This window comes from Zootoca vivipara, chromosome Z1 (genome assembly GCF_965207765.1).
Source record: "Zootoca vivipara chromosome Z1, rZooViv2.hap1.1, whole genome shotgun sequence".
Taxonomy (NCBI): domain Eukaryota; kingdom Metazoa; phylum Chordata; class Lepidosauria; order Squamata; family Lacertidae; genus Zootoca; species Zootoca vivipara.
In genome coordinates, this window is record NC_142583.1 from 6,635,792 (window position 1) to 6,662,732 (window position 26,941).

At 41.3% G+C, this 26,941-nt stretch overlaps 1 protein-coding gene across 2 annotated transcripts in view; it reads left to right on the forward strand.

The window, feature by feature from the left end:
* The window catches only part of IREB2 (iron responsive element binding protein 2), a 39,732-nt gene that overhangs the window by 12,076 nt on the left and 715 nt on the right, over positions 1 to 26,941 (forward strand). For both annotated transcript variants that reach the window (XM_060278989.2, XM_088658042.1), the window contains exons 3-21: positions 189 to 354; positions 2,470 to 2,607; positions 8,994 to 9,209; positions 10,941 to 11,010; positions 11,556 to 11,739; positions 13,255 to 13,394; positions 15,128 to 15,299; positions 16,921 to 17,021; positions 18,237 to 18,353; positions 18,866 to 19,025; positions 19,579 to 19,714; positions 20,595 to 20,679; positions 21,211 to 21,367; positions 21,785 to 21,909; positions 23,089 to 23,193; positions 23,784 to 23,926; positions 24,723 to 24,870; positions 24,975 to 25,097; positions 25,749 to 25,934. In XM_060278989.2, coding sequence (XP_060134972.1) covers positions 189 to 354; positions 2,470 to 2,607; positions 8,994 to 9,209; positions 10,941 to 11,010; positions 11,556 to 11,739; positions 13,255 to 13,394; positions 15,128 to 15,299; positions 16,921 to 17,021; positions 18,237 to 18,353; positions 18,866 to 19,025; positions 19,579 to 19,714; positions 20,595 to 20,679; positions 21,211 to 21,367; positions 21,785 to 21,909; positions 23,089 to 23,193; positions 23,784 to 23,926; positions 24,723 to 24,870; positions 24,975 to 25,097; positions 25,749 to 25,934 — 2,672 coding nt within the window. The remainder of the gene's footprint in view (positions 1 to 188; positions 355 to 2,469; positions 2,608 to 8,993; positions 9,210 to 10,940; positions 11,011 to 11,555; positions 11,740 to 13,254; positions 13,395 to 15,127; positions 15,300 to 16,920; positions 17,022 to 18,236; positions 18,354 to 18,865; positions 19,026 to 19,578; positions 19,715 to 20,594; positions 20,680 to 21,210; positions 21,368 to 21,784; positions 21,910 to 23,088; positions 23,194 to 23,783; positions 23,927 to 24,722; positions 24,871 to 24,974; positions 25,098 to 25,748; positions 25,935 to 26,941) is intronic.

Genomic DNA, 26,941 nt, shown 5'->3' on the forward strand with positions numbered 1-26,941 from the left:
TAATTCTCCTACTAAGAATACTTTGCTCTCAGCTGTAGTGCTATTTTGATAAAGCTATCAACATAATTTTAAAGGCTCAGTTTAGAAATGTGAAGGCCCAAAAAACACATTTGGGGAGTAGCCTATACACAGGTGAATCCGTCCCAAAGTATTTACTTGACCAATTCAGTTACTTTATCTTTTTGCAGATACCCTGCCTTACTCCATACGGGTACTGTTGGAAGCTGCTGTCCGCAACTGTGATGGCTTCCTAGTGAAAAAAGAAGATGCTATGAACATTTTGGACTGGAAAGAAAAACAGAACAATGTTGAAGTGCCCTTCTGTCCTGCCAGAGTCCTTCTCCAAGACTTTACGTAAGACACATTTTCCTCATTATATATTTTAGCTGGATCTAATGCGTTCTTCAAGCACTGCAGGCTTTATCTAAATGTTCAGGGTGGAACTTCCACAGTGTTTACAGAGAGTCAGAAGTTCAGCTATTCATGTAGATTTATACTGGCAACAGATCTACATAATGAATGTCTCTTTAGGAAAAGTGATTGAAATAATGGGGTATCATTTCACTGCTGACTTACATACTTACATATGCTGCAGGAGCTTTTGAACATCTCTGCTTCAGTTCTCATCTCACACTAATGACTTAACTGTTTCTTCACAATTGGGACATTCTTCCACATACATAAATATGGGCTGCTGCCTTATATCAAGTCAGGCCATTGGTCTGTCCAGCTCAGTAGCCATGGGGAATAGGATCCAGCCAGTGGCTCCACTTCACAGTTCCCTGTCAAGAACTCTGGAGTATAATTGATCCCGATAGGGTTTGCATTTGGCTCCAAATTTTAAAAGGTGCCCTGCTTCCTTAAGGTATGATCAGAAGTACACTTTGAGGTTTTTGCAGCTGCATCTTTACCTGCCCTACACCTGGCACAGGACATGGCATGGGGGGGGAAACCCTCATGGGTTAAATTGGGACCCTGGCTAGGTCTCATTAGGCCATGGGACGGAGGTTCCCCATGCTTGGTCTACATTAACTGACAGCTGCTTTCCAGACATGGGTCTTTCCCAGCCTTACCCAGAGGTTCCAAGGATTGAATTGGGACTTCCAGCATATAAAGGATGTGCTACTGTCCCTCGCCTAAGCATTTTATATGTTGTGTGTTGACAGTATTATTCCTGTTAGTTGGATTTGTGTCCTGGTCACTTTGAATCTAAAGGTGGCTTACAACCATTTTTTTTTTAAATGTAAACCTTCAAAGTGCAGCAGCAAACAGTAGCAGTTAATTGTTGTTTTACTCCTTTAATCTGGTCTCTGTCTCAAACACAAATTCTGTGTAATGCAAAACATATAATTAATTGTGCTTTTAATCATTTGCATATCCAGTTAGCAAATTGGTTATAGCAGCATGGACATAGCAGGAGGAATTTGAATGTGTTGCTGTAAGTACTTTAAAACCATGGGAAGAAATTTAGGTCTTCAAAAACATGTCATAGGTGGGCCTATGTCAAGGATAAGCATGTTAATGGTAAAGGATGGATCAAGACTAGAAGGGCTTACAGTGTGCTTCAGAATCCCTAAAGGATGGGGTCCCATGTAACAAAAAAAAACTCCATCAAGAGGTAGGCCCAATGTTCTCAGCTCTGTTTGTCAGAGCAACAAGATGGTACGCACTCGATCTGTTTATACTGTACTAAATGCAGGGAGTAGGTGTGCCCGTTGCCTTCTAGTGTACCCAGACCTAATCAGACTGGACTTGAGGGGGAGGTTTAGATAACTTACGTTCATGTAGCAAGTGGCTCAGTATTAAGGCTGGTGTTTGATGCGAGCAATCTGCCTGCGATTTGCCTCTTGTTGACAGTTTTGTCTTGAAATCGCTGGCAACATTGTTGTCTGGCTGGCCAGTGCTGAGAATTAAGGTGATACAGAGGTCTCATTAGACTGATGTGCACCTTAACATACAACCAAACAACTATCCAAAGTGATTAAGAGGAGTAGAAACAAACCAGGCTCACATACTTCTATTTTCCTTCTAGTGCACAGCATCACTTTCCACTTTCTGCTTAGTGCAAAGCAGGGTTATGACATCTGTTTGTGTATGAGCTCCAGAACTGGAGGTTTGATTGGGTTTCCAGTTTTGTTTTGAAAACAGACACAAGCTATAATTGCTGATTCAGATGTTATGACTAACCGGAAACTGAGAGTTGAAATTGCACGTGAAGAGGGTAAGATGCAGTGTGTAAGTCTGTGGTTTGTTTCTGTTTCTCCAAACTATGTATTTAGAGGATTGTCACACCCAGTCCATTCAGTGCAAAGATATTCTGTAGCATAAAAGTTTTCCTGAGTGTTTCTGAGCTATCATGTGGGACCTACTAAGGCTGGGTAAACCAGTATGAGGCCCATGTCATTGGCTTTAAATGATCTTTATTCTGTATGGCAACTAAATATTTTTTACATTGGTCATTTTCATTAGTGGAATTCCTGCAATAGTGGATTTTGCCGCTATGAGGGAAGCTGTGAAAAATCTTGGAGGGGATCCTACAAAAGTCCATCCTGCCTGCCCAACAGATCTCACTGTGGACCATTCTTTGCAGATTGACTTCAGTAAATGGTATTTATTGTACAACTGTTTTGTTTTTATTCTAGTTTTTGAGTAGCATTTATAGTAGAATGTGGGTCGCTTCATGTATGTGAAATTCCTATTCTCGGCTCCCCGTCAAGCCCCTCTAACCACTACACCACACTGGCTTTCTTGTATTGAGGGCTGCATACTGGAGGTAAACAGAGCCAGATCCAAAAGTGGATGGGCAACCCCTTTTCCATTCCCTTTCTTTTCTGCCACCCTCCCCCCCCCACTCCACTCCCCCCTCATCCTTGTTAAATTAGATGAAGGGCCATAGTTGCCCACCCCTGCTCTAAAGTGCACCACACAGGTGTCAGTTTTACGAGACACACAGGCACGGTGGATGTCTCCTAGCTGAAATTGCCTGCCTGCTGAAGTTTACCAAACCATGAGCATCTCTCATCTCTTGAGAGATAAAACATGATCTCACTATTCTAGTGTTGCTTTGTTTGGGGTTTTCAATGCACCGTATTTTTCGCTCCATAAGACGCACCTGACCATAGGACACACCTAGTTTTTAGAGGAGGAAAACAAGGAAAAAATATTTTGCTTTCTTGAATTGTCCTAGGCATAGCAGCCAACTCCTAGAGGCCTAGGTGCCTTTGCCCCCATTAAATATTTGAGGAAGCTTCTTTTGCAAAGGGGGAAAACTCCATTTTTTTTTAAGATCAGCTCAAAGTTGTGCAGCTTTTTTGCATATGGGAAAAGCCCTGTTTTTTTGGGGGGGGAGTCAGCTCACAGTTGTGCATCTTTTTTGCAAAGGGGGAAAGCTCCATTTTTGAGGATCAGCTCAAAGTTGTTGAGCTTACCTTACAAAGGAAAAAATCCTGTTTTCATGGGGTTCAACTCACATTTCTGCAGCTTCTTTAGGAAAGGAAAGGGACCCATTTCTACAGTTTCCAGACAGATAATCTAATCAGCCAGTCACATGTCGCTGGGGAAACAAACAGCCTCCCTCTGCAGACAACAATTGAGGCCTGGGCAGGAAGGGAGCTAGGTCCCTTATCTCCCTCCCCAATCTCTTGCAATCAACTGCTGTGCGGGTTCCTTTCAACACTCTCTTTCCCTCTTGTTAGCTTTTAGCTCTTTCTAAAAATAAAAAAAAGCATGATCTGCCTTTCACTCCTGGGCAATTCGGCTCCAGGGAACCACACTTTTGCTCCATAAGACACACAGACATTTGGGCCATTCCGTGAAAAATGAGCCTGAGAAGAAAAAAAGTATTTTTAAAATATACTTATTTTACTTATAGTTTCATAAACTAAACATATTAAAGTTCAATATTCCAAAGGAAAAAAGAATTTGAAATTATTGTTTTCATGAGAAATTTGAGCTTGAAGTTTCAGTATCACTTTTCTGATTGTGTAGCTTAGTTTTGTTCATTTAGGTTAGCATTATTTTTTAAAGATAAACAAAAATTGTGGTTGTCATTGTTGGTATATTATTAAAGTGAAGAACTTTGTCTACACATTGGACTTGAAATTTTTTAAATAGGTAAGTTATTTCTATTTTATTTTTATTATTGAATGGGATGCTGTTTCAGTGTCCCACCCGTGACAGCAAAAGGTACAAAAGTTTATTTTGTGATAAAACTAATTTATAGGTTATGTTTGTTTTATTGTGGGAGTATGTATTAGAGTATAACACACCTATCAATAATAAAAATGCAGGTAATTAATGTAAACACCATGAAATTTTAATAATTCTTTTTCTGTCCCACCCGTGACAGTTTTCAACTTGTTTTACTGTTGTAGCTTGAGTTAGTGATTTCAGCAAGTGATTTCAGCTCTCTGCAGACAGGAGACAGATTCCTCATGTAACAATTCTTTATTCTGGCAAACAAGACTGAGGGACTGAGGAGAGGGGAACTAGCTAGAAAGGGATACATTTTGGAGGGAACAATCTCAAGCAATCACGAAGCTGCCTTTTGGTGGAAACCAATAAGACTAAGGAGCCAAATGCAGTTGCTTGAATGAACCAATAGTAGCTGTTCCTTCTGGAACATAAAGGCAGTTACCGTTACTTTACCCTAATGCGAATACATACAGTAATACAGATAATATAACCTTTGAATCAATACACAAAATGGGAAAGACTACATCTGCAGAACGTATGAGAAAGCTGCGTGAAAAACTAAAACAAGATAAAAACAAATGTGGAAGCTTCAAAGACAAGGAGAGGGTCAGAGATAAGAAGAGGCGAGAAAAGATGAAGTTGGTAAAGAATTTGTCTGCAAAGAATGTACAATTTACTGTTAGAGTGGCATTTGAAAGATGAGCAAACAAAATCGGTTATGATTGATTGGGCCAAAGACTTGGGCCATAATGTTATGATGTCAGATTGGGAAAAATTGTGGAAGAAGGGTATGAAATTTACGGCATGTACTGTGCTGAAAGAGAATTTAATGAAAATGATGTACAGATGGTATTTGACTCCGGTAAAATTAGCGAAAATGTATCATAAAGGTGATAATAAATGCTGGAAATGTAAAGAGGAAGTTGGTTCATTCTATCATATGTGGTGGACATGCCCTAAGATAAAAGGCTTCTGGGAAATGATTTATAATGAAATGGGAAAAGATATATAAAAATACATTTTTGAAAAAACCAGAGGCCTTTTTACTTGGAATAGTGGGGGAAGAAATTCCCAAAAAAGATGTTAACTTGTTTATGTATGCCACCACAGCTGCGAGGATTTTAATTGCCAAATATTGGGAAAAAGAGGAATTGCCCTCTCTACAGGAATGGCAAATGAAAATGTTGGACTTTATGGAACTGGCAGAATTGACAGGAAGACTCCGAGACCAAGCAGAGGAAAGGATGGAGGAGGATTGGAGGAAATTTAAATTATATTTAGGGAATTATTTTTGAGAGTTGAAAGTTTGAATATCTAGATATACAGAAGTTAAGGCAATAGGGAGAAAAGTGGAGAGTAAAAAAAAAATTAAGAAAAATTCAGGATGATGAAAATTAAAAGTAAGGAAATAGAAACTGTTATAGCTGAATTTAAAAGGAAAATCAGATAGAGGGGAGTTGGGGAAGCAAAAGAGACAATGAGTTAAAAAGATAATATAAGATGATGTATGTGTTTTTTTTCTGTTTGTTTTCTATAAAAACTTTAATAAAAAAAAGGGAAAAAAAGAATTTGTCTGCAAAATCACTTATGGAATACAGACGGAAAGAAACTGAGCGCAAAAGAAAGTACAGACAAAAGATAAAAGAAAAAGAATCTAGGCCAATTGGCGACACTACTATTCCAGAGATTGGGTCATTTAAATGCCCACAATCTCTTGGAAAGGCTGTTACCAAAGTTAAAAGAGTGTTGCCATTAAGTCCACGGAAAAGAATAGCCGTGTTACGAAAGCTTGTGTATGAGAGTTCACCTCAAGTGCCAAAAACACTATTTGATAAAAGCCCTAAACAGAACACCAAAAGTTCTATTATTTCACAAGATAATATATCAAAGGTCCATGAGTTTTATAATTCAGATGATATTAGCAGGCAGGCACCAGGAATTAAGGATGTCAAATCTATTAAAGATCCAACAAGTGGAAAAAGAATCAAAATCCAAAAGCGGCATATGAATATGACAGTCCAAGAGGCCTATGCCTTATTTAAGATTGATAAACCAACAGTTGAAATCAGCAGATCAAAATTTTATGAACTGAGGCCTAAAAATATTGACTTAGCTTCTCAAATGCCACACAATGTTTGCGTTTGCAAATACCACGCTAATTTCAATTTCGTAATTGAAGCCATAAGTAGGAAAGACATTTTTTCCCTTCCACACATTCTGATCTTTTGAGCCTTGTTGTGATTTGGAAAATGAAAAATGCATGAATGGTGAATGCAAAAAGTATGTACTTAATTTGCACACCCTAATTGATGAAGACTTAAACATGTCGTCTGAGATTTTCTGGAAGCAATGGAAAGATGACTGTTCTAGCCGGCCTAAGGTTTTTGAAGCAAAAGGAACCATAGAAGAAGCTGTCAATGAGCTACAAAATCAATTTAGTAAATTTAAGAAGCACTTCTTTGTAAAGCGATTACAAGCTAAAGCTTTCAAAAATATGAAGGACATAGTAGCTGATGATGAGGTGATTCTTCAAGTGGATTTTGCTGGAAACTATTTGGCAACATCGCAAGATGAAATCCAAAGTGCACACTGGACCCACAACCAAATCACAGTATTTACTGGTTGCGCTTGGACTCAAGGCAAAGTACGTTCTTTTGCCGTGGTTTCGGATCACTTAACCCACGGCAAATACTCAGTATATGCATGCCTAAAAGCCATAATTGAAGAACTTAAGAAAGAATTTAACAGACTGACAAAGGTCAAAATCTTTTCTGACGGGTGTGCTGGTCAGTTCAAAAATAAGTACACACTGTCCAATCTGTGTTTTATGCCTGAAGACTTTGGTGTTGATGGGGAATGGGTTTTTTTTGCTACATCCCACTGCAAGGGTGCCGTGGATGGGATTGGTGGATTAACTAAGCAAGCAGTTTGGAATGCAGTGAAACAAAGGAGAGTAGTAATCAATTCAGCCTCAGATTTTGTTAAATGTGCTGAAAAAGCAGTACAGTGGAAACTCGGTTTATGAACACCTCGGTTTATGAATTTTCGGTTTATGAACACCATGGACCCATCTGGAACGGATTAATTCATTTTCCATTACTTTCAATGGGAAAGTTCACTTCAGTTTATGAACGCTTCAGTTTATGAACAGACTTCCGGAACCAAATACACCCATGCTTCAGTTTATGAACGCTTCAGTTTAAGTACTCCGCGGACCCGTCTGGAACGGATTAATCCACTTTCCATTACTTTCAATGGGAAAGTTCGCTTCAGTTTATGAACGCTTCAGTTTAAGTACTCTGCGGACCGTCTGGAACAGATTAATCCACTTTCCATTACTTTCAATGGAAAAGTTCGCTTCAGTTTATGAACGCTTCAGTTTATGAACAGACTTCCGGAACCAATTGTGTTCATAAACCGAGGTACCACTGTACAGAGAGTGAAGTTTGTCCTTTTAACACCTACTGATATCAGTGCAAATATGGCGATGCTAGATGAGCGCTGGACTTTGGTGAGGAAGATTCCAAACATGTAGTCCAACCATTTTTTTAAAGCTAAAGACAAAAGAAGTTTAGTTTATGGACCTTCTTTTCAAAAGTCCACCCACGTAGTCTTCACAGAACTGTTCAAGTTAAAAGTTTCTGATGTTTACAGAGATTCTGATAGTGACACAGAAAAACAAGATGGTGTAGCAAGTTGTACAAATGAAACAGGTGTGCCAGTGGTTGGAGTGAAGCCGGTCGTTGATGGAGTGACTATTGGGACATATGTTTTAGTTGAATTTGAAACAACTACAAAAAGACAAAGAACCAGGCCTACTAAATATAGATATGCTGCAATATGCCAAAGTAATGTTGAAGATGATGGAGAAGTCAAGGTGATGTGTATGCGAGCAGTTAACAATTCTGGAAAGCTGTTTCAAGTTGATGAAAAAGACATATAATATGTGCAGTTTGAACATATTCTTAGTATCTTACCCCAACCTAATGTTAAACGAGTCAGAAGGAACATTTTTTATGAATTTACTGAAAATATAGATGTGTTTGAAAGTGGTTGATTGGCCCAGAGATGGACTAGAAGAAAATATTTTTTTAATAGATTTTAATTTTAGTAAATACAACATTATACTTTGTAGGCTATGGTAGATAGTAAGTATAGTAATAGCAAAAGGTTTTTTGTAATTATTCCATTTTTAACAACCTTAATTGTATGTTAAATCGAGTGTATGTCAGACGCGTCCCACCCGTGACATTTCATTGTCCCACCCGTGACAGCATTTTTTCCTTAATTTTGTATCATTAAATTTCTTAACCTAAATTTCTGATTTCATAGTTGTAACCAATAAACATTGATTTAAACAGATATGCTGAGTTTATAATTGATTCACCTCCCAACTCACAGAGTTTTTCCATAAATCAAACTTATCTCAAGCTCCATGTCCTTTTTTTGTCCCACCCGTGACAATACTTTAACATTTAATAAAATTGTCAAAAATATCCATAAAAATAATAAAAAATTAGTAAAATGTTCAGTATCTTATTAAGAACATAGTTCAAATTTTGGTTGTTAATTTTTATGTATATTTACATTCTTACACATGTGTGAATACCAAAAAACATGGTCCAAGTGTCCCACCCGTGACAATGGAATGGCCCATTTCCTCTTACTTTTTAGGAGGGGGAAAAATGTGTCTTATGGAGCGAAAAATATGGTATATAATTTACATTTAGTTTATATCTAGTAATTAAAAGGGTTTTGATAAACTAAAACCGGTTTATTTTCTCTGTTTCTTTTTAAAGTGCAATACAGAACACTCCCAATCCTGGAGGTGGTGATCCACAGAAGCCACCACCAAAACTTTCTCCACTTAAAGCTCCTCGGAAGCTACCGTGCAGGGGCCAGTCCAGCTGCAGAGGGCCATGTGATGGAGAGTCTGGTCGTAACTCGGGGCCACTTTCTGTGCAGATTGAGAACACTCCTCCGCTGTGTCCTTTTCATCTTCAACCAGTGCCTGAGTAACTCTTATTTCCCAATTCTCCTTTTTTCAGTTTGTTTTCTTCCTGCAGATGAGCATGCATGCCATTGCTAGGGCTCGCTTCCAATTTCTCTTTAACAGTACATACCTTAAGTTTAACATGGAACATGTTAAGTATCGGGCACTGATTTATCTAACACTAAACACTGCCATACTTTAAGTTGTAACTTATTGGAAATAAAAAACTGGCAGGTTGGCTGCCTATAACAGTTCAGTCTTGCTTCTTTTGCCACAGTGAATGCTTGACAAGGCAATAATGTTTTTATTCTAAAGGCCACTTCTTTTTTTATTATTTCTTTTTAAAAACAAAACATGTGATACATCTTTCTCCTTTTTTTAACAATACACATCTACATGAAGAAAATTCTTAGTTCACTTTGTAAGTTGGAAAGTATTGTGTTTTATTTATTTTGGATCAGTCCATACGGTGCCATGGATGGTGGAATCCTACAACCACATTGTCTACTAGCCTGTTGAATGTTATTTATTTATATTTATAATTATTACACTTTTATGCTGCCCTTCACCCAACGACCCCAGGGTGGTTCAAAGCAACATAACAGTGTACCATCAAGCTACAAAGTCATCCTCATATTCAGACATTCTTGGGTTTGTTCCAGGGGTGCCCAAACTTTTTCAAAGAGGGCCAGATTTGATGAAGTAAACATGCATGAGGGCCGACCAAGGTTGTTGAGCTTCTTTTAGGATTGAAGTTGTTCTTGAGCTTTTTTATTTTTTGACTTTCACTGCTGAGTGGGGATTTGAACCCTGTTCTCCCAGGTCCTAGACCAACACTCTTAACCGCTGCACCACACTGGCTCTGTAGCTGAGTTTCTATACATGTATTTTATCAGTGGGAAACTTTCATGAAGGCCTGGTTCACACAGAATGGTAAGACAGGCTATGGTTTACTATGAACAGGAAAGTTTGCTGGTACATGCTTCTCAAATCATGCTGTTCTTCCATTTTTCCAGCTGGGAGGAAATGAACCAGAGGACTGATTTAGCATTCACATGTAATCCAGCAATCATTGTTTGTTTATTTTTTTCAAAACATGAGAGGAAGCCAAATTTGGCCTATCCATTTAACATTCTTCTGAAAGACGTGATGATTGGCCACATGCAGTAAAATTCAGTCTCTGCCAGGGATTAAGCAAAAGCATAATACATTATAGGAGGACAATTGTTGGACAGGCATAGTAGAAATACCTCCAGATATATTTCTTAATTTCTCATAAATGAATGAGATTCCTGAAGCCGCACATGCCTGACTTGTCACCTCACTGGTTTTCTAATTTGCAGTAACAATATATGAAGATAAACGGTTTTCTTATCATGCATAACATGACTCTTACTTGCTTCTTGCTCAAGGTTACTTACCTCTAAGAACAGTGGCTAGAAAGCACATATTCCCTTTATGGCAGCATCATTCTAAAAGCAAGGTTATTTTTTATAGACACCTTTTTAAAGCCAGTTTGCCCCATGCGAACTGAAGCAGTGCTTATTGTCACATAATAGACACTCACTGCATGCTTTACAAGAGACCTTGGCTTGTTTAAAAAAGGGAATGTGTGGGAGGCATGTGCTATTTCATGTGGAGTTAAAATGCCTCTCCTAACCAGTTCCAGACTTCTCAGTTTTCAACTGTAAGTGAAATATTAGGAGAGAAAACAGTAATGTTTATATGGGTTTGTCCCCCCCCCCCCTTGTAGGCCGGAAACAGTGTTGAAAAACCAGGAGATGGAATTTGGTAGAAATAGAGAGAGACTTCAGTTTTTCAAGGTACGTTGGTTTGAAGAACCTTATGCAAGAACCGCACAAAGTGGTCTGGTGGAGATCTGCTTGGGTCTGTTCTGCAATCAGTTTTGAAGCTTCCACCTTTCTTTCAGAATATTTAACTAAGAGAACAAAAGGAGGCTTCTGGTATTGAACATGAAATGGAATACTCATTCTCAAATTAACTCCTGTTTACGATTGACATACTTCAGGAAAGGTATAATGGAGAGGCAGATAATGGCTAGAATGGCAGAGTTTTTAACCTGTGCAGGAAGCTTTAATTTTTCTGTGTGAAGGGGCACACTATCTTATGAACTGTGATAGCTATGTAGGTTCTCTCCTATACTTGCTGAGACACTCATACTTTCCAGCAGTTTGCCTTTCTTTACCCAGTAGATATGGGATGCATTGGTTAAAAAATAATAAATCCTGATGTACCTATTCTTATTTACAATTACCATTGCTAAAGCTTGGTTGGTTCAGAGAGTGCGAAGATCACTTATCTTAATCCCCCACGCCTTCTCTCTCTCTCTCTCTTTCTCTTTCTCTAGTGGGGTTCCAAAGTTTTCAGGAATGTCTCAGTAATTCCTCCTGGAACAGGAATGGCCCACCAGGTGAACCTGGAGTACTTGTCAAGAGTAGTATTTGATGTTAAAGGCTTCCTCTATCCAGACAGCGTTGTTGGCACCGATTCCCATACAACAATGGTGAACGGCTTGGGAATCTTGGGATGGGGTAAGATGACTAAGTCGGCAGTTCACAATGTTCTTCCTTGTTACATCTCTAGTTTTCAATTTCTTCTTTATTTTAATTTCCTCCTTAACATTTTCTATTGTGATAGTTAGATGGAGAGGGGGAAGTTGCAAGTGTGAGAAAATATAAAGATGTTCTATTATTATTATTATTATTATTATTATTATTATTATTATTATTCATGTGCTTAAAAACATACATCACTAATTCAGTCTTGAGATCAAACAGACCCCCAATGAATTTTTGAAAAGACTACTTTAATAATTAAAAAATAAGACTCACTGTTTAAAATATTAGGCTGTATTCCTGTGTGAGTGAGGAAGGGGCAGGGGAGGGCAGGCAAAGATACTGCACATACCTGTTCATGGCTCAGTGAAGAGCTTCCCCACTTTTGTATTCAGAGCAACTAATCCACTCTCTGTAGGTGAGGCTTATTTGTTCAGTATTTTGAAATTCTGTGTTTTACTCCTGCTCCCTCTCTTTTAGTTCCATTTTCTGTGGGGGTACAATGGGTTATAAATCTAAATAGACACTGCTACCTGGGGGCTAGGAGAGAGTACCTGCTAGATTTTTTAAAGTATGAGAAAAAGCATAAAATACTACATGACATAATGGAGACTAAAGCTATGCATAATACACACCACATCATGCTGCGTACAGGCAGCCTTAATCCTTATAGTTTCTGTAATCTAAAGTTACTTTCATGAAGAAAACCTTTGCCCCCACACAGTTTAAGAGGAAAGAAAGCTTCCTTTCTTTCACTAAGACAAAGATGGGAAACTCTTCATTAACCCATCAGAAGGTAACCTCATCTTCCATTTCAAATTTTATTTATGATCAATGCAACATTAGTTTAAATAATGTTTATCCTGCTTTTAAACCAAAAAGGATTCCCATAATAGCTTACAGTTCACTAACAATAAAAATAAATAAAATTGCTCATCATTACCCTTGGTTTACAATCTAAAAAGGCACAACACAAAAAGAAAACAGATTGGGGTGGGGAGAGGAAATTGGCAGACTCGGATATAAGTTCTTAGTTCTTCTAATCACCAGCTGGTGTGAAAATGTTCAAGACAAGGAGAGGTCCAAAGTTGCTGGTCTTTTGGCTGTACCAACACATGGGTCCTGCATCCTTTCTCTTCCCTCTGTTGCAACCTAGTGTAATGACTGCTGGCTTTTCCTTTGAAATGAATGAAAACCCCAATGTTGGGACCAGGTGTGCTATCTAAAATCTAGGAAGGTGGGGGGAGGCACTTCTGGGGGTAGTATGGTCTGGAGGTTATATATCCGATTTCCCAACATCTTTCCTAAAAGGCAGCTCCATGTGTGCGTTCCAGTCAGGTTAAAATGGGGACGATACAGAGTTATTTTACAGTAGTCAGTTTTGACTTTTGACAAAGAAGATTTATGAAGATACTTCCAGCATGCTCTTTGAACTTCTAAAGAATCTGCCAGTTAACAAGCTCTTTTAAGTGATGTAACGTCTCCTTCCAGGTGTGGGTGGAATTGAAACCGAAGCCGTCATGCTTGGCTTGCCAGTCGCCCTCACCCTGCCTGAGGTGGTTGGGTGTCAACTGACAGGCTCAGCCAGCCCGCTTGCCACATCAATCGATGTGGTCCTGAGCATTACAAAGGTAAATTAGAGCTCTCTTTGTTGCCAAGCCGACCATGTACTACTAGCTCTGCTGGAGGTGACATAAAAGTGACTAGGATTTTATCTAAGGTTACAGTGTCATTAGCAGTGGTTTGGCAAGGCCTTAAGAAACTTTGTGGCAGGTAAACAAGGGAAATTCAACTCCACCTCCATGGATGCACAATGAAGTTTGTGGTGAAGCAGCTGGTGCTCTTTCAGCATGTTACCCCTTACTGGGGACAAGGAGCAGCTGTCTCTGGGCAGGTTCCTAAGCAGCTCACCGTGGTAACCCCACATGAAGCTCTCTCTAGCCTTAAAGACCTTAAAGACACCGGTCCTGAAAGACCACGTTGGCTCCCAGTACGTTTCCGAGCACAATTCAAAGTGTTGGTGCTGACCTTTAAAGCCCTAAACGGCCTCTGTCCAGTATACCTGAAGGAGCGTCTCCACCCCCATCGTTCTGCCCGGACACTGAGGTCCAGCGCCGAGGGTCTTCTGGCGGTTCCCTCACTACAAGAAGCCAAGTTACAGGGAACCAGGCAGAGAGGGCCTTCTCGGTGGTGGCACCCACCCTGTGGAATGCCCTCCCACCAGAGGTCAAAGAGAACAACAATTACCAGACCTTTAGAAGGCATCTCAAGGCAGCCCTGTTTAGGGAAGCTTTTAATGTTTGATTTCTGTATTTTAATGTTTTGTTGGAAGCCGCCCAGAGTGGCTGGGGGAACCCGGCCAGATGGGCGGGGTATAAATAATAAATTATTATTATTATTATTATTATTATTATTATTATTGACCTTCTGGTTTCAGAAAGAGCCATGCCTGGCCAACATAGTGTGTATATGGTTCAGTCTTCTTTCTCCCTTCTTGCTGCAGTTTGGATGGGAGGCCCCTGCTCCCATCTGCTTGGGGATGAACTAGGAATCACCTTCTCCTCCTTCCTCTCCAAAGCCAATCTTCCACCATACCCAATTTTCCTGTAGACACTAAAGAACCTGCTCTGTGTTGGCTTCCAGCTGAGTGTTTATGAAGAAAACAAAGTCAACTCAGGGACTGATTTGATTCCCTCCCTTCCTAGATACTGAGGGCGAAGGACCCTGGGGTGGATAGCCATCCTTCAGCTATTAGTTGTAAGGCAGATATAGAAGAGAATATTACATCCATTCTAGACCAAGGCTGAATCTGTAAAAATAATAATGATTTAATTCAAGTCTTACTGACTAGCGATTTAAATCAAGTCTTACTGACTAGTGATTTAAATTGATTTGATTTAAATCAAATCCACCCTGGGTTAAACTAACTAGTTGTGTCATTGAATCAAATGAAAAAGTGCTATTTTGCCAGTTTGTAGTTTTAGATGTAGGCACCCCCTGTCTCTGTGACTCCAGAGGGTAGTGAAATGGAAACCTTCAGAAGCATTGCCCCACAGCCTTAACTAATTGCTGTGCAACAAAAGGGCAGCACTGAAGAATGGTGACACCAGAAGATGGTGTGTTTAAAGAATTCGGTATGTAGCTTGGCTCGCTTTCCCAAAACATCTTGCACTCACTCAGCATGCCATGCTCCATACTCTGCTCCTTGCTGATTAAGAGGGCCCAAGGGTAGTCTCCTGCCTCATGATCCTGTATATTTCTCTTGGTGGAATTGGTAGTAGCTCATTCAAAACCTTTATGTCATAAGATGCCTCCTTGTTCCGCATGCAGTTTTTGATTTTTTCCCCCCTTCCCCTCTCATTAGCAACTTAGGCAAGCAGGCGTGTCTGGAAAATTCGTGGAGTTCTTTGGGCCTGGAGTTTCCCAGCTCTCCATAGGTGACCGGACCACAATAGCAAATATGTGTCCAGAATATGGTGCTATGCTGAGCTTTTTCCCTATCGATAATGTGACATTAAAGCACTTAAAACACACTGGTAAGATGGAAATTAAAACAGCTGGTTCTCCAGAGCTTTAATATAGCAATATATTATCTAGAGGCTATCTGTTAAGTAACTGTTGTATGCATTTTAGACAGAATAAATTGGTGTAATATTTCACAACATGCTGCAGGATTGGAATTTTACCATGTGTAAGGGGCAGGGAACCTTTCCCAGCCCTGGGGCTGAATTCTGTTCTGGGCAGCCTTCTGGGGGATGCATGCCAGTGGGAAGCAGGGCCACAAACACAAGAGGATAGACTTGATATTGACAGCCTTAACTTTTGGGCCGCATTCCAGCTACATGGAAATCGGAAGGGTCTACATCATGAATCCCAAAGGAAAGGCATTGTGGGGGTGGGGGGAAGTTGGGGAAGCTGCTGGTTGATGACACTGGGAAGGGGCCCAGAAGTTTGGGACAGACTGCTTCAGGGCCTCGAGTGGCAGGGAAGTATGAACAAGGAGTCAGATCCCAAGGAGGGGCCCTGTAGCATAGCCTTCCTCCATCAGTTAGGCCACAGAGAAGCTAGCGGGGTGTGAACAGACAGTTCAGGTCCAGACCTCCAGAAGAAGTTTGGTTTGCTTACCTCTTTGCCATGCTGAAGTTATGCCTGCCCCATTCCCGTGTAATGGGACCCGAGGGGGTTGTGCTACTTGCTGGATCAATGTGTTAGCTCAGGCATAGGGAAACTCTGCCCTCTAGATGTTTTGGGACTACAACTCCCATCCCTAGCTAGCAGGGCCAGTGGTCAGGGATGATGGGAATTGTAGTCTCAAATAATCTGGAGGGCTGACTTTGCCTGTGCCTGTGTTAGCTCTGTTAGCCATACATAGTACCTGCTGTGCCTTTGAACCATGCTTTGTCTGCCTATCGTGCCGACCTGAGCATTAAAGATTTTGGTAGAAACCGTACTCTTGAGTTAGTTTCTCATCCAGTGAAATTCTTGGATCTCTCTAATGTACATGTCTCTCCATCAAGTCAAACGAGGCTCACAGTTCAGGGACCCATTGCAGCCAGGCGGAAATACTGCAGAAGGGCATGGAGGAGGCAAGGCCTAGAGTGCCCAAGGGTGTCAATGGAGAGAGGTGTGTGTGTGTGTGTGTGTGTGTAAGTAAAATGTATCTTCCTACTCAGTGTGTATATCCGAGAGACTTGATTTGGTTCACTTCTGTCTTCCTTTAAGTAAGATGCTGCAGGTGGGTTACCATATTTTTTCCTGGCTTATGCATGCAGGAAATTGGGAGTTAAGTGCTCCCTGGAAGGGACTCTTCAGAGGCTTGTGGTATTTCGAGTTAGGAAAAGGCAGTTAAGTTCAAGCCTTTTGTTGCACAGGTTCTATTGAGCTAGTCTGTTATGTCGCTATATCGGCAAATAATGTTGCTGTAAATTGTTTTGGTGACTATGGGGTTTAATTTGAAATTGCGTTAGCTGATGGTGTTCTAATTTTTCTTATTTTATATTGCTGGTGCTTGTTATGTGATTACTGTGTTTGTATTTGGGTACATTTTAATGTACCGTACTTGTCATGGCCTTTGGCACAATCAACTTACTGATTTGAATATCAGCAGAAGGTTCATTACTTAAACTTTTTTTCTGATTATTTAACCGTTTCCCACAGGCTTTGATGAGACCAGGCTTAAGTTGATGGAAACATATCTTAAAACTGTGAAACTACTTCGAAGTTATGAACTTTCCGCAGAAGAACCTGAATATTCCCAGGTAATGTCAAAATGGGCTTGCCTCTTTCATATTTGCAGCTTGAGTCTTGCTTGGATCTGTACCCCCTAGCTTGCCTCACCAGCCAATAGGGTCTCCTATACCTTCAAGAGAGCCCAATTCCCTGTTCCCAGGTTGGGGAGCATGTCCCCCTCTAGATGTTGTTGGACTCAAGCTTCCATCTGTCCCAGCCGCCGTAGCCTAACGGTCAGTGATGATGGGAGTTGTAATCCTGCAGCACCTTGAGGAGCATATACTCGCCTCATTCCAACCAACTTTCTCCTTCCCATTTTGTCCAACCTGTACCCCACCCCATCTACAATATAATAAAGCTTGGGCAATAAAGATCCAGTGAACTGATGATGTGACATTGCTGATGCTGCAAGAGCTTGGATCAGTACCTGGATGAGACCACTGGGGGGAGCTTAGCATTCTGAGCTTTCAGAGCATCAAGGGAGGGCAGCTCCTATAGACAGGAATCTTTACCATCAGTCAGCTACTGAGCATCTTCAGCTCTCCTGCCCCCTCCATCTGCAATAGGAATTGTGAACTAGGATTATATTAATTGCCACAAACCAGAAGACTCTACTGTGCATGCCTCTTTTACAGTTAAGCATTTGTGTGCATTTTAACGGTAAGCCACTTTGGTACCATGTCTTAGCCAAAAGAGCACACATTATATTTGTATAATTTCGTTCCTTCCCTCAAATCGTACCTCCTGGGTGGGTTGAAGATTTCCCAAAATGTCTCCCAAATTACAGTGTTCTTTGGCAATTTCTGATATTCACGGGGAGTTCTTGTTGGAACAGGGGTGGAGCAGACTATGTCAAGTGGTTTGGGATTTCAAACGCTAGCTCTTACCGTAGTATTTCAATCTTAGTATTTTTTTAAATTGGCATTTTGGATTACTGCTGTTCAGTAAAATGGCCTTTGTAAACTGCTAATTTAGGGAGAGTTTTTCAAAAATATTAAAATCGCACAATAATACGTTGCTTCAAGAAATTGTTTTCCATCTTTTGCTAGAAAGAAAAGTTGATAATTTCAGCTTGTCTGCAAAATGTGCCTTACATAAATTGCCAAAGCCTGATTTCTAGAAAGAAACTTGCAAAATTGTCCAGGTAGTCCACAAATTTTGGCTAGCTTATTTTGAAAGCCTGGGCAGCAGTGCAGTGGTGTATACTGTGCAATAATTTATTAACAAATGTTCTACTCCATCAGGTTATATGCATCAATCTGGGTTCCATAGTGCCCTATGTAAGTGGTCCCAAAAGGGCACAGGACAGAGTGGCTGTTACAAATATGAAGAGCGATTTCCAGGCCTGCTTAAATGAAAAGGTATGTGCAGTTGAAATGAAAAACTACTGTTAGGATTCCTATGTTTTCGAATTATATATTCTCTGTTGTGTGGGAAAGAGGCCTGCTTCTTTCACTGTCACAACATTTTGTAAAACAAAAATTAAGCTCTTTCCTGTCAGCCGTGATGTTTGAAAATCAAAGGGCACACCTAGATGGCAGTCTTCCCATGCTCCCAGCTGGGCACTGTAACATGCAAACACGAGTGCCGGACCCTTGTCTCTTTCACTGGTTGAGGTGCTGCCATGCGGAAAACCAAACATTTGTCTTGGTCTGCACTAAACCATTGGGAATGGGAGAATACAGATGGAGGTATTCCATGCAGATTTTGAAATCAGAATTAATAAAACAGTTTGTGGCAGTTTCCCCAATTTATTGGAGATGTTGGCTTCCTGGCCACCAAGACTATACACCAACACAGGGTTCTAGTGCCTCCTCTCTTGCTTTGAATTCGTTGTGTAATTGATTTTGCAATGCCTGTTTTGATTCCCTAGGCTGGCTTTAAAGGCTTTCAGATTCCAGCTGAAAGGCAAAGGGATGTGGTTCCTGTGGAGTATGAAGGAAATGAGTACAAGCTGGCTCACGGATCAGTCGTCATTGCTGCAGTAATTAGCTGTACAAACAACTGCAACCCCTCTGTAATGCTAGGAGCAGGTATACTCTGTCTGGCTTCGGTTTTCTTCTCTGTCTCTTGCTGTAACAATGGCATTATAGAGCCAAGTTAACCAAACCACCATCCTATAAATGTCTATAGAAGGCACATAAAGGGGTTTGTGCCAGTGTAGCTTAAGCAGAAGCTTGAAAAGTATGGAGGTCCATGGTTCACTGCCTTTTAGTTATAATCCCGTTAAATTTGGATAGCTGAAACTGTACTTGGGATTGTGGTTTTGCCTTGAACAGTATGTCTTTAAAATGCTTCACGGATTCTGCAGTACCCGGTGCAACACGGCAGCTTTTTCACAGTTCCCAGATTTCTTCTGGGTTGTGGACAAAAAATTCTTCAACATATAACTGGAGACTTTTTTTTAAGGGATATTGCACGGTTTGTACCCGAGATGCTTCTGCATATACATAATCTGTTCTAACCTAAAGAGCAAACTTTCCTCCAACAGTTCTACCTGTTGTGGTAATTTATCTATAGGCAGCATAACTTTGCCCCTTAGAATTTTTGTGCCGTTATTTCACTTCTGCTTTCATTCTTCCCTAGGTCTGTTGGCCAAAAAGGCCATTGAAGCTGGCCTGACTGTTAAACCGTACATAAGAACCAGCTTATCGCCTGGCAGTGGAATGGTCACGCACTATCTCACTTCCAGTGGTGTATTGCCATACCTCAATAAACTTGGGTATTAACTTCTTTGCTCTCATATGTAGAAGTTTTAAATACTCTGTGATCTTATATGTAGAGGCTTAAAATGCATGCTTAAAGTGACATGTTCAAATCCACAGTAACATGCAAACATCATATAGCTTCTGAATTAGTGTGTTGCTTGCAGACTCATTGGCATTTGATTCATTTTTAAAGTTTCTGCAGCTGATGGTTTTTAGCCACATCACATCTGACCAGCTCAGCATTCAGAAGCTAAATAATTGCTGTAAGGCATATGTTAAGCATTACTGTATTTATACTCATAGTATTTTTTTAAATAAAAAAAATCAGCCACAGATAATAATTTGCTGGGGGGGGGGGGGAGACATGCTTATTTATTGAAAATTTGGTCAACCACACAGAAACATGGGAAGCTGCATTATAAGGGGTCAAACTATTTGTCTATCAGAGAAACAGTCCTGGTCTAGAGAGAGTCCATCTAGTCCAGCATTGCTTCTCTGACTGGCAGCAGCTCTTAAGGATCTCAAGACATGGGGCTGGATCCAACTAAGATCTTGTCAGAGTAGACCAACTGAAATTAATAGATGTGACAAACAGAGCTCCATTAATTTATGTGAGTCTGCTCCAAGTAGAACATAGTGGGATACAATGTAGAGGTCTTTTTCTACCTGCTGCCCTTCCTTTTTTAAAAAACTGGAGGTTTTAAAGAACCCTGAAAGGATTTCAGTATTACAGGTAGAGAGTCTTGAGACCCTGGCCATGCAGCAGCTCTCTTCAAACGATCCTTTAGCATGCAGGGAAACTTCAGAGATTTCACTACAGTGAAAAGGTGAATGAAAAAGTAGGTTGCACTAATGAAACACTGACATTTTCTTAAAATCCTGGTTTTGCTCTAGATTTGAGGTCGTTGGCTATGGATGTTCCACATGTGTTGGGAATACTGCTCCTTTGCCAGAAACCATTCAGAATGCAATTGTACAGGTATGGTTTTAACAACTGAAGCATAATGGACTTTGTTCCTGTTGACCAATTGGGGGAAATAAAAGGTCCAGACTTTGCCTAGAGCTAGGACAGTAGGGGCCTTTTCCCTATTATGGCCCCTATGCACTTAAGTATTTTCTGCCTGTCTGTCCCGTACAGTTATGAAAGCACTCTTGGGAGTATATATCTTTATGCGCTAGGAAATTTAATACCAGTATTGGAGTTCAGTTCTAGTCCCAACAGCATCTGGAGGGCAACAAGTTCCCCAGCCCTGGTTTAAAGGCAAATTCTGTAGTTTGAGCATTAAGGACCAATATGAGGTTAGGAATATGAGAAGAGAATAATCATTCCTGCGCTAAGAGGGTAATTTTGTTGTTCCTGCAAGGGGACAATGACAATAAAGATATCTTATCTTCATCAAGGGGTTTCCCTCAGCTTTTCCTTTATAGCCACTTGTAAACACTCACAGAAATTCAAGCAACCATGAGAGTCAAGCAGATGTTGAGAAACGTATAATTTTCTGCCTTTCAGGGTGACTTGGTTGCTTGTGGAGTTTTGTCTGGAAATAAAAACTTCGAAGGCCGTCTCTGCAGCTGCATCTGTGCCAATTACCTTGCTTCCCCGCCTCTAGTTGTGGCTTATGCTATAGCAGGAACTGTGAATATTGATTTCCAGACTGAGCCATTAGGTAACTATCCCTCTCCTTCCAGCTCCTATATCATCCAGGACTTGGCTTGTTCCTGTAATGCTCTCAGGGCATTTAACTTGCTCTAAGAGCAAAGCTTACCTTTCTTGCGCTGTTTGAAGCATCACCTAGTATATGATGCATTATGGCCTAGATTCCGCTATGCCATAAAATAACCTACCTATGTTTTCTAACAAAACAACCAAGTTGATCGTTGTGAACCAGTTCAGCAATTTTCTCTTCTGCAAAAATGATTTGCTTTCAGGTGAGCTAAGGGGAATATTGTGTGTCATAGAGCGAATCATGTGCAGTATGTGCAGCTAAGAAAGCTCTTCGGTGTTCGTAATGTTTTTAAGGCGGGTAGAAATGGCAGAGGAATAATTTCTGCTATTATCATCATGATCAAAATTTCTTTTGTAGGGGTCAGTCCTGATGGCAAAAGAATCTTCTTGCATGATATTTGGCCCACTCGGGAAGAACTTCAGCAAGTGGAAGAAGAATTCATAATATCATCCATGTTTAAAGAGCTGAAGGGGAAAATGGAGGTAGTTTAGCATTGTTATTAATCAGGGATAGGGATCCTCAGGGCTGAGCACTGTCTCTGCCGGAGGCTTTGCTCCTCCCCTGGCCACACCCCCTGCGCTCCAAGCCCTCTGGCGCTTTGCCTGCCTAGCAGGTGCCCTGGAACTGTAATAATGTCTCTCGCTTGCCTGTCTGGAGAGAGGTGTGTGCATGGGAAACCTATTCCTTTTTTTGCATGGCTGGAATGTCCCCTCCTGTAGACAAGGTAACAGTCCCATAGATGGATCTGCCCACTTTTGCCTCTGGTCCCTCAGGTCAGTGGCATTTCCATGAGGGAATGTGGCGCTTGGGCTGAAAAAGGTGTCCTACCCCTGTTCTGACTCAGCGAGACTCAAATGAAACACTTTTTCCTGTGTATCACTCGGTGTGTCACGTTCCTAGCGGGGAATGTAGTATGTAAATTTTAAAATGAAATTATGCACACTGGTTCAAACATCTTTGTTAGCCTTTAGCACTTCTGTATGCCAGATCTATAGCAAATATAAAAAGCAAGAGCATAAACAGCCAAATGTCATGATTTATTTACTGTGTTTATAACCTGCCTCTAAGGATCTCACTCTCTCTTAGAATCCCTGCGACAGGGTGAGCTCCCGTTGCTTGGTCCCAGCTCCTGCCAACCTAGCAGTTCGAAAGCACGTCAAAGTGCAAGTAGATAAATAGGTACCGCTCTGGCGGGAAGGTAAACAGCATTTCCGTGCGCTGCTCTGGTTCGCCAGAAGCGGCTTAGTCATGCTGGCCATATGACCTGGAAGCTGTATGCCAGCTCCCTCGGCCAATAACGCGAGATGAGCGCCGGTCACGACTGGACCTAATGGTCAGGGGTCCCTTTACCTTTACCTTAAGGATCTCACACAGTCTCCTTCATTCTCACTGTTTTATCCTTGCAACAACCCTTTAAAGTAGCTTAGGCTGAGATACAAATAAATTAGGCAGGGTACAAAAAAAATATTATTATTTTAATTATTGACAGCAAAAAAAAATTTGGAAGGCTGAGTTAACAAGAGTTATCAGTTACAAAGAAAAGAAATGTTGATGTGGCATTTTGTTGTGGCGTTTCCACTGTATTATATCCAGTAACTGGCATTTTGGGTACAAGAAAGGAGAAGATAGATGATCAGAAGTTTATATCTCCTGCTTTGCAGAAAGGAAATAAGCGGTGGAATTCTCTAGAAGCGCCTGAATCAGTCTTATTTACGTGGGATTGGAAGTCTACTTACATCCGATGTCCTTCCTTTTTTGATAAGCTTGTAAGTATGGTAACACCAAATCTGTATGTTTGAGGTGTTTTGGGTATTGTAGGAAAGAAAACTTAACAACTGAGGGGAATGTTTCTGACCACAATTTAAGATGTCAACACCGTTCTGCTGTCCTTCTCAATGGAAAGGATCTCTCATAACACTAGAACTAGGTTTAGGACAGTCAAAAGGAAGTACTTCTTCAAATACCACAACATTAATTTATGGAATTTGCTGCCACAATATGTGAAAGATATTAAAGAAGAATGGGCATATTCTTGGAGGGCAGATGTATCGGTGGCTACTAGTCTTAATGGCTAAATGGCACCTCCGTGTTCAGAAACAGTATGCCTTAGAGTACGAGAAGCTAGAGGGCACCTGCTTTGTTTGTTGATTTCTCAGAAACATCGGTTTGGCCTTTGTGGGAAGCTGGTCCTTTGCTAGATGGTCTCCTTTTGCAGGGCTGTGCGCACGTTCTTGCTTTCATACTTTGAACATCTTTACCTTTTGACATTAGCTCCATTTTGTGCCTCTTGAGTGTGTTTTCAACTAACCAGGAGGGGGGGTGTATTCATCTACTTTTGTGTCCATTCATCTGGCAGACCAAAGACCCTCTTCCACCCCAGTGTATTGAAAATGCGCACGTCTTGTTGTATTTGGGGGATTCGGTCACGACAGATCACATCTCACCTGCAGGAAGCATTGCGAGGGGCAGCGCTGCTGCCAGATACTTAACCAACAAGGGGTAAGAAACTTCAGAGGAGCTGTGAGGGAAAGAAACTGACGGATTCAGCTGATCCTCACAAATTGCTTTACTGTGGTGGTTGCTGCTTGACCAGATGAACAGTGTGTGCCATAGCTAAAGTAGGTTACTAAGCAGGATTAACTGAATTTCTTTCAGGATTATAGTCAGAATTTTCTGCATAATCTGTCCTGTTTTTCTGGAGCCTATTGATGGTGAACCTTCTGCTTAGTTCAGTGTCATCTGCAGAGCTTCATGTATTAGGCTGCAGGTACCTGCAGGGTTAACAGGTAGTCAGAATGCCTTAAGTGCCTGCTATCCATTTATAACTGACACACATGATATAAAACTTTGACCTGTATTCTTAGGGTTCCCCACACCTGACCATAGCTGCCAAGTCTCCCGTTTTTCGCGGGAAACCCCTGTTTTTGAAGCTGTTTCCTGCCGTTATCCCGATTAGAAAAAAAATCTGGAAATCCCCCGGATTTCCTACCTGCCAGGGAGGCTCCTTCTGCGCATGTCTGGGCACCAGAAATTGGGCAGAGCAGCACCGGAAGTTGCTTCTATGCATGTCCAGAAGCAACTTCCGGTGCCGCTCTGCCCATGCCTGGACATGCGTAGAAGCGACTTCCGGTGCCGCACCGCTGCTGATCCCGGATTTTTCAATCTGGGACTTGACGGGTATGCGACCTGACTAGGAGTCTATGGCACAGGAAAACTTCCCTAAGTGATGTTTGTGAGCAAAGTGCACTTTTCAGGTTGCACGTTTATATTGAGCATGCTCTGTTGTCTCTCGTAGCCTCACGCCCCGTGAATTCAATTCCTATGGTGCTCGGCGGGGAAACGATGCAGTGATGACAAGAGGCACCTTTGCAAACATAAAACTTTTCAATAAATTCATTGGGAAACCTGCTCCTAAAACAGTTCACTTTCCAACTGGACAGACGGTGAGGACATATTTGTTCAAAGCTGTGGGGGGCAGCTGCGTATTGGAAATGTCCCCATGTCCTTTCCCCCCGTCTATTTCTCTCTCTTGCTCTCTCCCCTGCAGCTAGATGTATTTGATGCAGCTGAGTTGTATCGCAAAGAGAATATCCCTCTGATAATCTTAGCAGGCAAGAAGTATGGACTGGGGAGCTCGAGAGACTGGGCTGCAAAAGGACCTTTTTTACTGGTATGTTTCCATTGTATTAACTTCGAAGTAACAAGAAGCCTTGGTGTTTATTACTTCAGGCTGCTTGACAGGATTTTGCTTGCTTGTTTTTCATAGAGCTTAAAGCATGCCATTATGTGCCTTCTGAAAATGCATGAACCAGTTTTTTCACTGAGCTTTAAAGAGTGCCCGTTTGTGGTTTTGACCATTAAATTCACAAATTGGGACCAGTTTAGCGATAATGTACATCTGAATCAAGTACATCTGAATCAATGATTTGACATAGTTGCTTCTTGCTTATCAACCAGAAATCCTGGTAAACTAGACCTATTTAGAGGTTTTATTTCAGTGGGAATAACAGATCTAGGACTCCTAACTTCCATAAGTCCCGGCTAGCATGGCCAATGGTTAGGGCTAGTAAGAGTTGTGACCCCTCAGGATCCCGCATGGACTACAGTTTTCCTATCCATGCTGGACAGTAGTAGCTAGTTAACATTTTTACTACCCTCATGACTCTTGGCTAGCATTCCAGGCCACCTTCCAATAAACTAGATTTCTCTGTCTTGAGATTTTCTCCACGTTTTGTATTAACAGGAGGGTTGAGTGGTTGTATGAAGATGACTTTTATTATTGTTTAGATGGTATTTAAGCCTGATCTAACTGTTTCTACAGGGGGTGAAAGCAGTTATTGCTGAAAGCTACGAGAAGATCCATAAAAGTCATTTGATTGGAATGGGCATTGCTCCGCTCCAGTTCCTCCCTGAGGAAAACGCAACGTTTTTGGGCCTGACAGGCAAAGAACAGTTTTCAGTCTCATTTCCTCATGAGTTATCCCCTGGAATCTCCCTAGATGTAAAGGTAACTCGGACTGACTTCTGAATGCAAGTGTTAGCAATCAGAGAGGTTTACGTTTTCCTTGAAGTGCAAATGTGCTGGTTTGTCCTCTGTTGTAATCTGCTAATGACGAGGCAGTTTTATGGTATCCACACCATTTCAAATAAGGTGGAAGTGTAAAGTAAGTTAATATGAGCTGTGTTTTGGGGGGGGGGGTTCCTTTTGAGTGAGAAGTCAGCGCCAGAGTTGGCCTTTAGATCCGGGATGGGGAACCTGTGGCCCTCCAGATGTTGTTGGACAGGCCTTCAGACCTAACTGGCACAGCCAGCGATGAGGGCTGATGGGAGCTGTGGGCTAGCAACACATGGAAGACCGCAGTTTCCCCACCCCTGTAGAGACTTGGGGAACTGCTCTTAAGGCACAAATATATGCAAAGCAAGCTGTGCTAAGCGGCTCAATGTCCTGAAAGGTGCTCAGATAAAGGGAAGACTTATGTCAAGGTCATTTGAATGGTGAAAAAACATAATTGGGAGCAATGTTGTCTGAATTCATGAAGAGACACAGAAGCGCAAGGCACAGGCAATAATTTTTTTGAGTGCAGCAAAGTTGAGGGGCAGGGGCAGAGATATGACTCACCAGGTATCCAGTGCTAGTCCTACTCAGAGTAGACCCTTGGAAGTAGATAAACATGGGTAACCTGCTTTCATTAATTTCAGTGGGTCTGCTATGGGTAGGATTTAGTTGAGCACAACTCTGTTGCACAGGTGCCCCAGAAACTGACGAGGAGCTGTGCAGTTGCCCTGTGCTCTTGTGCACCTCCCTTCCAGTGAAGCTCAGGTTGACAGTTAAGCTGACCTACATAATTATTGTGGGGTGGTATCCTGTTTAAGTTAGTCATGATAAGCTTACATCCATTGATTTCAGTGGGTCTGCTCAGAGTATGACTCGCGTATCTGCCACAGTTGTTTCCTTATACATAGAGGGGCGGTTGTTTTTATTTCATAACTTACAGGAAAAGGAGAAACACTTAG